The sequence below is a fragment of the Mobula hypostoma genome, chromosome 13 (genome assembly GCF_963921235.1).
Source record: "Mobula hypostoma chromosome 13, sMobHyp1.1, whole genome shotgun sequence".
NCBI lineage: Eukaryota > Metazoa > Chordata > Chondrichthyes > Myliobatiformes > Myliobatidae > Mobula > Mobula hypostoma.
Genome location: NC_086109.1, coordinates 34,504,086 through 34,517,538, shown reverse-complemented (window position 1 = coordinate 34,517,538; position 13,453 = coordinate 34,504,086). Strand labels below are relative to the sequence as shown.

The following is a 13,453-nucleotide window of genomic DNA, read 5'->3' as shown; positions in this document are numbered from 1 at the left end:
AGATGAAAAGAGGATGGCTTCTATAACCGGATAATGATCTTAAACACACCTCAAAATCCACAATGGACTACCTCAAGAGGCGCAAGCTGGAGGTTTTGCATTGGCCCTCACAGTCCCCCGACCTAAACATCAAAAATCTGTGGATAGACCTCAAAACAGCAGTGCATGCAAGATGGCCCAAGAATCTCACAGAACTAGAAGCCTTTTGCAAGGAAGAATGGGTGAAAATCACCCAACCAAGAATTGAAAGACTCTTAGCTGGCTACAAAAAGTGTTTACAAGCTGTGATACTTGCCAAAGGGGGTGTTATTAAGTACTGACCATGTAGGGTGCCCAAACTTTTGCTTTGGGCCCTTTCCCTTTTTTGTTATTTTGAAACTGTAAAAGATGGAAATAAAAAAGTCATCTTGCTTAAAATATTAAAGAAATGTGTCATCTTTAATTTTATGCCTTTGGGAAATCAGGTAATCTTTTACTCTCAGAAACAGAAATTTTGACCAGGGATACCCAAACTTCTGCAAGCCATTGTATATTAAAAAAGTGAGCATCCCTTTCTTAATATACGGCGCTTATTTAATATCTTATATTCACCCTCAACTGGGACTCCTGAATGTGTTATTTCTCTCGATGTGGAGAAAGCATTCGATCGTGTAGAGTGGAATTACCTGTTTGCAGTTTTAGAAAAATTTGATTTTGGACAAAGTTTTACTACATGGATTAAATTGCTATATTCGTGTCCCATTGCTTCTGTATTGACCAACTCTCAGCTATCCCAGTCTTTCAGCCTTAAATACGACACTTGTCAAGGATGCCCTTTAAGTCTCTTACTCTTCGATTTGGCTATAGAGCCACTTGCCATTGCGTTTCATAGCTGTGCTGAATTGTTGGGGATTTGGAGGGGAGGTGTTGAGCATAAAGTTCCCCTTTATGCTGATGATCTTTTACTTCTTATATCAAACCCGACTACCTCCTTACCCTTAATGTTTTCACTTCTTAATAAATTTTGTCAGCTTTCTGGTTATAAACTTAATTTACATAAGAGTGAACTCTTTCCAATTGATAGAGAAGCACAAGCTTTAGTATTCCATGACTTCCCTTTTAAAGTAGTTAACAATCAATTCACTTATCTTGCTATTACAGTAACAAGGAACTTTGAGAATCTTTTTTGAGAAAATTTTACCAATCTTCTAAACTCTACAAAACAGAGTTTGACACAGTGGTCACCCTTGTCTATGTCTCTTGTAGATCGTATTAATGTTATTAAAATGTATATCCTTTCTAAATTTTTGTATCTATTTCAGTCTTTACCAATCTTTATTTCTAAAGCTTTTTCTTGCTGGGTTAGATTCTATTATTTCGTCTTATCTATGGAAGGGTAAACGCCCTAGACTTAATAAAGCTCACCTTCAAAAATCTAAAAAGGAAGGTGGTATGGCCTCGCCTAATTTTCGTTTATATTAGTGGGCAGCCAATATTCGTTGTCTTATTTTTCGGTCTTTCTTCCAGAATAAGTCTGACTGCCCAAAATGGGTGGAAATGGAGTTGAACCCTACTGGATCTTTCTACTTCTGCACTTCTTGGTTCCGCATTTTCTTGTCATTTGCCTAGACTTATTGTTAATCCTCCTATCAGACATACTTTAAGATTATGGGCTCAGTTCAGAAAATTTAATGGTCTTCATGGTTTTTCTCTCTCTGGACCTATTTTACACAATCATCTTTCCTACCTTCTACGCGGGATTCAACATTTTACGATTGGTATAGGAAGGGTTTTTAGGCGCTTTGAAGATCTTTTCATAGATAATCATTTTGCAACTTTACAACAACTGTCTGTAAAGTTTAATCTACCTAATACTCATTTCTTTAGATATCTTCAAATTAGATATTTCATTAACCCTTTGATATCAAACTTTCCTGAGATGCCTGAGAAAAATGTTCTGTACTTGTTTCTTTGTATCAATCCATTGGGTAAAGGTTTAATATCCGCTGTTCAGGATAAGTTAGTGATCTTGAGCCGTGCCCCTGTCGATAAAATTAGAACTGCCTGGGAACATGATTTAAATATCTCTTTTATCTGATGCAGTTTGGGCCTGATGTGGTCCGATCCTTAAGTCAGTCAACTCAACCTCTCTATGTGCTCACCACTGCCTTTTGTAGTTTAAGGTTGTACACAGGACTCACATGTCTAAAACTAAATTATCACAGTTTTATCCAGGCATTAGTCCTGTCTGTGATAAGTGTAAAGGGTCTGAGGCTTATTCATATGTACTGAACCTGTCCTAGTCTAGAGTAATTCTGGACAGAAATTTTTTCAACCCTATCTCATATCCTTAATTAAAAAAAAAATCTCATATCCTTAATTGCCATTTAGAACCTAACCCTCTGGTTGCTCTTTTTGGTACCTTGGGTGAAGTAGATATGCACTTGACTCTGACTAAATGTCGAACATTATCTTTTGCCTCTCTCTTGGCTGGACGGTTGGTTCTTCTTAGGTGGAAAGATGCTGCCCCACCCACTCAATGGCTTAGTGATATTACCGCCTGTTTAGACCTTGAAAAGTTTAATTATTCACGTCTTAATTCGGACATAAAGTTTCATAAGGTGGGGGGGACCTTTTCTTGAATACTTTCATAACTCTTCTTTATGTTAAGTTTATCCTTTTTTTGTAAGTTATACAGTTTTTTGTTGTGAATTACATTACACTTTTGGTATTCAGCATTATACTTTCTTTTTTCCTGTATATATATTTACGGTTCTCTGTGGTTGAATGCTCTGTTAATTTTTTTCTTCTTTTACACGCAGAAATGGTTGGCCTGGGTTTTTTTTTCAGTGGGAGGTTGGGGTGGATACTAATTTTACATAATTCTATTTTGGGTGTTTTTTTATTGTTATGAATTATATATTGGATTTGTTTGTTTTGCACTGTATACATCTCCATTTTCTTGTTTTTTTTTCTGTAGTTTTATGTAGAAACACAAAAAAAATTAATTTTAAAAAGTGAGCTTATATTTAAAAAATCCTGAAAGCAACTGCTTTTCCTCAGCTCTTACAATCCTTTGGTCAAGGATTCTATGGTGAGGAGGATGAAAATAAGTAAAATGAGTCATATACAAATGGTACAATGAGAAAGTTTGTGAGGATGTACATGGAGGCATTAGCTAACTGATGAATTAAGTACAGAACTACTCAGTCATAAATGGTCAGAGAGATATATACTAAATCCAAGAGAGAGAGGGGAACATCAAGGGAGAAGGAATAGAATGAGACAGTAAGAAAGGGAATTGAAGAAAACTATTACAGATTCTAAACAAAAATGTAGCAAAGAACAGTGAGACTGGTAACAAAATAGGCAAGGAGTTAGAAAATGGAAGAAAAGCAGTGAGATACAGTAGCCATAAAACATTCATTTTAAGGCTGTTGTTAGATTATTTGAATAATAATCTAAAATCTTTTACAGAAAACAAAATATGTGAGATAAAAATTATAGATTGCATTAAGCTGTCCATTACTTCCTACAATTATTACAGTATGTTTCTGGAATTATTTTCAGTTACACACAGTAATTTTTTCAGAAACACTGAGTAATGTTCTTCCTATCAATGTTTAATGTAGTTACAAATCTACATTAAACACTGCAATTGAAACTTGGTTCTACCAAAGTCTATGGAATCACATTCCAGAACTAAAGTTTAATGTGCAGATATTTCTAAAGAGTGCATTTAATAACTGTAACAGAAAAAAAATAATTCCGCAACATCTCAGAAATGTAGATGCAGAATGTTTGCAGAAAGGCTCCTTACGTATGTGTAGAATTCAGTGTCAAAACTACAGCACAGCTCTCAAAAAATCTGTCTCACTGGAATTTCACAACAAATATTTCTGAAAGTTAAGTTATATTAGTTACCTGTAGATTCCAGGAATGGGTTGGTAGGACTATCAGATGTGTTCTCGGAGGCACTTTCGCTGTCATCAAATTCCTTTTTAAATACCGAGAGCAGGTATGAAATTCGGAAGTCTAACCTGACATTAAGGATGAACTGGAAGGTAAAGAGATTAAATTAATTCAGAGAACCCTTCTTTGTTCGGGAGAAAAAAAATGGTAGGAAGAAGGTGAGAAAGCATTTGCTTTCTGTCTTGATTAGTTTGGGTTTTGCTTCTTGTGTAATGTCTCAAATTACTGAAAATCCTGCACTAATAATTCTCCAACTCAATGAGTTTAATGGCTGAAAATTTCAAAACAAGAATAATTCCTACATACTACATATAGAACATGGGAACTTGCTGCTCGTGATATATTCTCAGAAGAGTTACAATTTCCTTTTCTATTGGCCTGAAGTAGGATATACTCTACTCAAATCCTTTAGGTTTAAGACCATGGATTTTTTTTTTTAATCAATATAGGAACAATGGTCTTTCATACCTGTAAAATCTCCAGAATTTTCAGTTTTGTATCCATAACAGTGATGTTTTTACTGTCAGGAATATCCTTTGACTTTATCGGTGGCTCTGTTCTGGGACTGGGAGTTGGAACAGGATTAAAGAGAGACTGTTTTCTATACAGTACCATAGTGGATACAATGTGTCCAACTCCATGGATGGACTTCTTCATACTTTTTCCTAAAATAAAAATGGGGAAAGAGGCAGAAATGGGTAACAAAATAATCATAAACAGTACCTGCTGCATGTTAAATCTATAAATGTCCAATATTTTTTGAATAGTAATAACATAATTCTTTTACATTTCTTTCTCACACCTCAGCTGAAAAGCTATTCTTTTCTTTAAAAAATACCGAGAATTAGTGAAGCTGTAAAGTTATCAGTTACTTTGTAAAAAAAAGTTGACCACTTCTGGTGGGTCTGAATCAAATTTCAACAGTGGAAGGATTTTGAACATCTTTAAAATAATCATCAGTTCAAGAGTTAAGGAAACCTTTCATGTTATGTCAGCATTGAGTTCTCACTCTCACTTAGGTTTGGTATCCTGCTATTATAGAATAAAAAGTTATTTTGGTTTTCAAAGAGATTAATTCACTATTGACAATTATATCTGCAGAAAGTGCAGATAAGTTGCATGAGCCTGTTAGTGTGGTACAATACACTTGAAAGCAAAGATTTTTAAAAATTTTATATATATAAGTGAGAATGCTATAACAAACCATCCAAATTTTATAGTTGTTAGCTGAAATCATGCATTTAATATTTGTGGCAAAATATTTGCCTGATGTTCTGCTAGGCTGATACAAATATTGATCTGTTTAATAGAAATAGGTTTAAAAAGGAGCAAGGGTTTACTAAAGCATATTAATGCATTCATGATTAATAGTGAAGATTTAGGTCAACACTAAACTAGTACAGTGCTGATTATTTTGTTCAGGAACTCACTTTATTGTTATTCCTTATCCCCTGAAAATTGATCTTTCAATAAACATCCAGTATTTATGAAAGTAGTTACATATAACTATGGTTAAGTTTAATAGATTTAGATTTAAATTGTAAATGACATTCGTAGAATGTAGAAAAGGTACAAGCACTTCGGCCCATAATGTTGTACCGATCTTTTAACCTATTCTCACAGTTCCCTCCAACATAACCCTTCATTTTTTTCTCGTCCATGTGCCTATCAAAGAGTTTCTTAAATATCCCTAATTTATCTGCCTTTACCATCTCCCCACATGCTCACCATTTTGTCTGTAAAAACAGTACCACTGATATTCCCCCTATACTTTCCTCCAATCATCTTAAAATTATGTCCTTTCATACTAGCCATTTCTGACCTGGAAAAGGGCACTCCATCTGTGCCTCATCATCTTATACATAGCTAATAATTTGCCTCTTATCGTCTTCCACAGCAAAGAGAAAGCCCGTGCTTACCTCAACCTTACCTCATGACACACACTCTCTAAACCAGGCGGCATCCTGGTAAATCTCCTCATCATCCTCTCAAAAGATTCCGTGTCCTTCCTCCATTAAGGTGACCAAAACTGAACATTAACATTCTGAGCAACACACACGAAATGCTGGAGGAACTCAGCAGGCCAGACAGCATCTATGGAAAAACTACAGCTGACGTTCGGGGCAAGATCCCTTCAGCAGATCTCGGCCGGAAACGTCAACTGTATTTTTTCCATAGATGCTGCCTGGCCTGCTGAGTTCCTCCAGCATTTTGTGCGTGTTGCTTTGATTTCCAGCACCTGCAGATTTTCTCTTGTTTGTGACAATACTATCGAGTGTGTTCCAACCAGGGTTTTATAACGATACAACATTGCCTCATAGCTGTTGAACTCAATCCCCCAACTAATGAAGGCCAACACACCATACACCTTCTTAACTACCACATCAGCTAGTGCAACAACTTTGAGGGATCTATGGATGAGAATCTCAAGCTCACTCTGCTCCTCCACATTGCTAAGAATTCTGCCATTCACTCTGTACTCTGACTTCAAGCTCAATCTTCCAAAGTGAATCATTTCACACTTTTCCAGAATGAACTCTATCTGCCTCTTCTCAGACTAGCTCTGCATTCTATCAATGTCCTGGTGTAATCTAAGACAACTTCCTGCATTACACGCAGTCTTCGTGACATCTGCAAAATCACTAACCCACCTTTCCACTTCTTCATTGACTTAATCACTTATAATCAAAAAGAGTAGCGGTCACAGAAGTGATCCCGACTCCAGGTAGATATTCTCCATCTACTACACTCTCTGTCTGTGTCTGTGGACGTCAATTCCAAATCCACACAGCCAAGTTTCACTGGATCCCATGCCTCCTGACTTTCTGAACAAGCCTACCAGAGAGAAGCTTGTCCAGTACCTTACCTAAATATGTATACACCACATCCTCTGCTCTATCTTCATCAATTTGATTTGTCACTTTTCAAAGAATTCAATCATGCTTGTAAGACATGACCGGCCTCTCACAAAGCCATGCAGATTATCTCTAATTAGACTATGCTTCTCCAAATGCTCATAAATCATGTCTCAAAGAATCCTCTCGTAGTTTTTCCCACACTGACGCAAGACTCACTGGTCTATAATTCCGAGGATTATTATGTTTCTTGAACAAAGGACTAACGTTGGCCCCCTCCAATTATCTTTCGCTGTCCTCTAATAATCTTGTACTATTCTTGTGGTCGGCGATGACAAAAAAAGATCATCGCCAATGGTGCACCAATCTCTTCCTTCACTTTTTATAGCAGCCTGTCATGTGTCTCTTCCAGCTCCGGGGACTCATCTATCCTAATGTTCTACCAAAGTTCTTAAAGTTGACATGTTGCCCTCTTCTACAATGTTCTCACATTTGTTAAGGTCCCTCGCACTGGTGAACACTGAAGCAATGTATTCAGTACAAACTTCTCCACTCCTGCAATTCCAGGCACGTTTCCTCTTTTATCCCTGATCAATCCTATCCTCACTCCTGTTCTCCTGTTTTTCACGTATGGTACATGTAGAATGCCTTGGGGTTTTCCTAAGTTCTACACACCAAGGATTTCTTATGTACCCTTCTAGCTTTTCTAAGTCCCTTCTTAAGTTTCTTCCTGGCTGCCTCAAAGCTCTCAAGAGATGCGACTGAAACTTGCTTCCTAAAACCTTACGTATTCTTCTTTCTTCTTACAAGCGGGATTACTTCACAAGATTTTTTTCCCTTAGTGGCACAGGATATACAGGTATACTTGCATAATTTTGTATAGATATAATGCAAAATGAACAGTAAAACAGAGGTTTGTTTCAATCTTCAGCCGTGTGAAGGACTGTTCTCTTATTTCCAAACTAGATGAGTGGATATTTAAATACTAAGAAATATTAATACCTAACTCTGTAATTCTAAGTAGACTGTAAGACCAAGGTATTACAAGTTGAGGGTGCAAGTTATTTTCATGTTACATACACCAATTCTCCTTTCAGTTTTTCAAAATCCAATATGATAATATTTTCCCACTATCTACTGTTGATATTCCTGTCACCATTCTGACTGAGGTCCTGAGGTAGGTGAAAAATTCCCCTCTAGAAACAGGTGGGAAGTTCACTCAAAGATGTAGGTCAATATTTGATGCCGCATAAATCTGCTACATTCCTGAATTAACAATGGATGAGGAGAACAGATTTATCAGGAATGTTAAATGCAGAACAATATAAATAGCCATGCTGTTCTTGAGCCCAAAACCAGGGAAGGTTGGTCTTGGGGCCAGGAATGTAAAATTTCCAGTAGGGTGCATTCATGATGCAAATAGTGAATTTGTAGTTTTTACCTCCAGCCTGATGGGAAAGGCAGCACATCAAAAATAAATAACTGGTGAACCAAACTATTCACTTGAAATGCCTACCAGAGCTCTCTTCCTGATACATCATGTCTGGATCACTGGGATTGTGTATACAATCTATTATACTGAGGATTGTCCTGGTTAGCCTCAAGAGCTCGGCAAAGCTGTAGAAACCAAAATAAATCAGATGTCTAGCCAAGCTGACCACCTGGAACAGAAAGTAAAACAGAAAGATCAGTGATATTGAATTCTTGAATGCACACAGAAAAGCAAGACTAGATTCCCTAGCCTGCTCAGTAAATAAGTACTTTATTCAATCAGTACAATAAATATTAGAAGCCATAGAAACCACAGAAAAACTACAGCACAGAAACAGGCCCTTTGGCCCTTCTTGGCTGTGCCGAACCACTTTCTGCCTAGTATGAAGGCGTATCTGCAAGATCACCCATGAAAAGTCATGTCTTCCTTCAGACATGCTTTACTTGTAGATAGCAGTTCCCAAGAATAGTATGAGAGACAAAGGCAGGTACCGCACAATATTGATTAATTGGAGCATTGCATGGTTTGATTCAGAATTCCAACTGTATTACAATTCTAACGTCAGAATGATGATCATTACAGGTGTGCTGCTCAATAGTGAACAAGGTGCACATGGGCATCGGAAGTCATTATGTCAGCAGGTACTATAAATGCTATCCTGTAGTTTTAAATAAAATGGGACAGTAGAACCCTAATGAATGAAAGCAACACTAATCTGTTTAAAGATCCTTGGGTTCACTGACTATGGCCACAGTGCAGCAGAGGTAATGGTAACATCAGTTGAGTTTGAACTTAATGTTGGCGAATGATAAAACGTGGCAAGATTGGTCATCAAAACAACGTCAGTTCCTCACACTGAGAATAACAGAGTTATTCTTCCACAGAGAGCATCAATAACCTTCCTTATCCAAAAGTGGAGAGTGAAGCATAAGATGTCAAAGAATGAAATGTGCATGCGCTCTAATGCACCTTGCTCGCTACTGAATTAGCAATCCATGTCCTCTTCTGATTTTGGAGCTGTGGATGCAGTAGATCACAGTTTCCAATCATAACATCCTTAATGAAACATCTCCCATACTCTTCCTCACTGATGTTTGTTTGGAGAATTTCCTTCATTACATTCCTGTGCCAATTTGGCTGCATCATAGGAACTTTTCTTCCCTCTCTCATTCTTACATCAAAGTACCCTGGTGTGTGTTCCCTCTGCTTATTTTTCCAGTGTTGACTGCATTTCAGAAGAAGTACCTAATAGTACAGCAATAGTTGGGTGCACCAAATACTTGTAGAATTGTAGCAACAACTAGCAGAAATCATCCAGTAACTAACTCAAATCTGACAAGCAAGTTTTCCATTAGAACTGCATCTCACCATATTTGTGCATATGACAATAAACATGGCATTTAATAGTATAGTGGGGAAGTTCCTTTGTTGTGCATGGTTATGGAAGGAGATTAACTGGAACATCAAGTTCAACAACAGAGCACAAGAGATGCCTGAATGGAGGTATTGGCTATCAGTGGGTGTTCACTCTGCACAAGCTTCTGGCCTCATCTGCAACACTCATGGAACAAGTGTGAGGCAATTATTATCTCAAGTCATAATGTCTATTGTGAAGACAATGGAGGTAAGTATTCAGAAGCTCATGGACAAAACCTTAAAATCAGTGGCAAATCATAGAACCAGAGAAAATTAACAGTACTGGCTATGATTGTGACACTCGCAAAAGAGATCCCGGCCTAATCCCACCTTCCATCATTTAGTCTGTAGTGTGGAGATTAGAATTCTTCAGTTACATATCTTTGGAGCGTTTAAATGTGTTTATACAACTTCTTCCATCCTTTCCGGTAGTGAGTTCCAAATGCAGCCACACCTGGTTGTTTTTTCTACCCCGCATCTCCCTTCTAATCTAATAAACCATTCTAAATCTACGGCCCTTTGTTTTTTAATCCTCTGCTGGGAGAACTGGACTTTACTATTTTCTCTATCTAGTCTTCTCATCATTTTAAAATATTTCTCTGCCTCCTTTCCAAAGCAACCCAACCTTTCCTACAGTTTTCCAAAACCAGAAAGCGTCTTGACCCAAAACCTTGACTTCATTTCCCTCCATACTTGCTGCCTAGCCCACTGAGTTCCTCCAGCATCTTGTGGTCCCCCAAAATTCTGCAATCTCTTTCTTGTAGCACCACAAAACCTCTTTACACTCTCTCCAGTTCAAACACATCATTCCTATATTGTGTACCAAAACTTGGGTGGGGTATTTAATCTGTAGCCTAGATAGTGTTGTGTACAATTCTAGAACCAAATGCTGTTGTTATATTCTAGTCCTCACAGACATTGAATGATACAGTACCACAGCACAGAAAGAGGTCCTTTGGCCATCTATTTCATGCTGATCTGATCTTTTGCCTCATTCCATCATGCCCAGACCATATCCCTCCATACCCCTCTCATCTATGTACCTATTCCAAACTTCTCTCAAATTGTTCCAATTGAACCTCATCGAACATAACTGCTGGCAGTTCTTTCCACATCTGCACCTCCCTCTGAGAGAAAAAGCTCTCCCCCAGACTCATCATAAATATTTCACCTTTCACCCTAAACGCATGACCTCTGGTTTTAGTCTCAGCCAACATGAAAGGAAACAGCTTGCATACATTCTCCCTCTCTATTAATTTTGATATCCCCTCATTCTCCTCCACTCCAGTGAATAAAGTTCTAACCTATTCAACCTTCCTCTATGACTCAGATCCTCAACTCCCGGCAACATCGTTGTAAATTTTCTCTGCACTCCTTCAAGCTTATTGATATCTTTCCTGTAGGTAGGTGACCAGAACCACACACAATACTCTCAATTTCACATCAAAAACATCTTATACAGTACATCTTCAACATAATATCCCAATTCCTGTACTTAATGCCCTGATTTATGTGCCAAGACCTCCCTTTACAACCCTATCCACCTGTGATGTCATCTAATAAAGAACAGCACAATACATGCCATTTTACCAACCTCACTGATTACTTTTGCTATCACTGAGGATCTATGTGCAAATACTCCGAGATTCCTCAGTTCCTTCACACCATTCAATACTCTTCCATCCACTGGATGTTCTGTTGCCTTGCTGAACCTCCCAAAATAAACTACGTCACACATTGCTTTATTAAACTCTATATGTTACTCTTCTGCCCAGCCAATCAGATCGTCAACATCTCCTTGGAGTCCACTGCTTTTGTCCTTATTGTCAAAGATGGCACTGGTTTTTGCATTAACTAGAATTTTTATCATCATGCCTGCTACTTTTAAGTCCTAATCATGACAATATTTATTTTAAAAGAAAAACCAGCTACTGAGCCCTGTGCAAACCCAGTCATAAATATAACTTCCCTCCAATCACTGAAACACCCATCAACAATTACTTGTTACTTCCTGTTACTGGGCTAAATTTGGTTCAAATATACCTCCTTCCCTTGGGTTCTACGGCATATTATTCCAGGTAGGACCTTCTCAAAAGCCTTGGTACATGCATAGTTTTCTCCCGTGCTTCTCACCATCAGATCAAAGAATTCAATCAAGTTCACAACAATCCATAATGATTGCCCTTAATTAATCTCACATAAAAGTTGCTGGTGAACGCAGCAGGCCAGGCAGCATCTCTAGGAAGAGGTACAGTCGACGTTTCGGGCCAAGACCCTTCGTCAGGACTAACTGAAAGAAGAGCTAATAAGAGATTTGAAAGTGGGAGGGGGAGGGGGAGATCAGAAATGATAGGAGAAGACAGGAGGGGGAGGGATGGAGCCAAGAGCTGGACAGGTGATTGGCAAAAGGGATATGAGAGGATCATGGGACAGGAGGCCTAGGGAGAAAGAAAAGGGGGAGGGGGGAAGCCCAGAGGATGGGCAAGGGGTATAGTGAGAGGGAGAAAAAGGAGAGAGAGAAAAATAATATGTGTATATAAATAAATAAATAACGGATGGGGTACGAGGGGGAGGTGGGGCAGTCCCTAAATACTTCCATCCCCCATCAGGAAGGTCTCAAAGATCTCCGCTTCTTTTTGGATTCCAGACCTAACCAGTTCCCCTCTATCACCACTCTGCTCCATCTAGCGGAATTAATCCTTACTCTTAATAATTTCTCCTTTGGCTCCTCCCACTTCCTCCAAACTAAAGGTGTAGCCATGGGCACCCGTATGGGTCCTAGCTATGCCTGCCTTTTTGTTGGCTTTGTGGAACAATCTATGTTTCAAACCTATTCTGGTATCTCTCCCCGACTTTTCCTTCGCTACATCGACGACTGCATTGGCGCTGCTTCCTGCACGCATGCTGAGCTCGTTCACTTCATTAACTTTGCCTCCAACTTTCCCCTTGCCCTCAAGTTTAACTGGTCCATTTCCGACACATCCCTCTCCTTTCTAGATCTTTCTGTCTCTATCTCTGGAGACAGCTTATCAACTGATGTCTACTATAAGCCTACTGACTCTCACAGCTATCTGGACAATTCCTCTTCTCACCCTGTCTCTTGCAAAAATGCCATCCCCTTCTTGCAATTCCTCCATCTCTGCCGCATCTGCTCTCAGGATGAGGCTTCATTCCAGGATGAGGGAGAAGCCCTTTTTTAAAGAAAGGGGCCTCCCTTCCTCCACCATCAACTCTGCTCTCAAATGCATCTCCCCCAGTTCACGCACATCCTCCCGCCACCCCACTAGGAATAGGGTTTCCCCTTGTCCTCATCTACCACCCCACCAGCCTCCGGGTCCAACATATTATTCTCCGTTACTTCCACCACCTCCAACGGGATCCCACCACTAAGCACATCTTTCCCTCCCCCCCCCCACCTTCCGCAGGGATCGCTCCCTACACAACTCCCTTGTCCATTCGTCCCCCCCCATCCCTCCCCACCGATCTCCCTCCTGGCACTTATCCTTGCAAGCGGAACAAGTGCTACACATGCCCTTACACTTCCTCCCTTACCACCATTCAGGGCCCCAGACAGTCCTTCCAGGTGAGGCAACACTTCACCTGTGAGTCGACTGGGGTAATATACCGCGTCCGGTGCTCCCAATGCGGCCTTTTATATATTGGCGAGACCCGACGCAGACTGGGAGACCGCCTTGCTGAACACCTACGCTCTGTCCGCCAGAGAAAGCAGGATCTCCCA

The 13,453-nt window shown here is 39.3% G+C and overlaps 1 protein-coding gene across 2 annotated transcripts in view; it reads right to left on the bottom strand.

Moving 5' to 3' along the window:
- itpr3 (inositol 1,4,5-trisphosphate receptor, type 3) overlaps window positions 1–13,453 on the bottom strand; it is a 310,992-nt gene that overhangs the window by 104,978 nt on the left and 192,561 nt on the right. For both annotated transcript variants that reach the window (XM_063065549.1, XM_063065550.1), the window contains exons 21-23: window positions 8,323–8,467; window positions 4,420–4,616; window positions 3,904–4,036 (exon numbers count right to left, since the gene is read on the bottom strand). In XM_063065549.1, coding sequence (XP_062921619.1) covers window positions 3,904–4,036; window positions 4,420–4,616; window positions 8,323–8,467 — 475 coding nt within the window. The remainder of the gene's footprint in view (window positions 1–3,903; window positions 4,037–4,419; window positions 4,617–8,322; window positions 8,468–13,453) is intronic.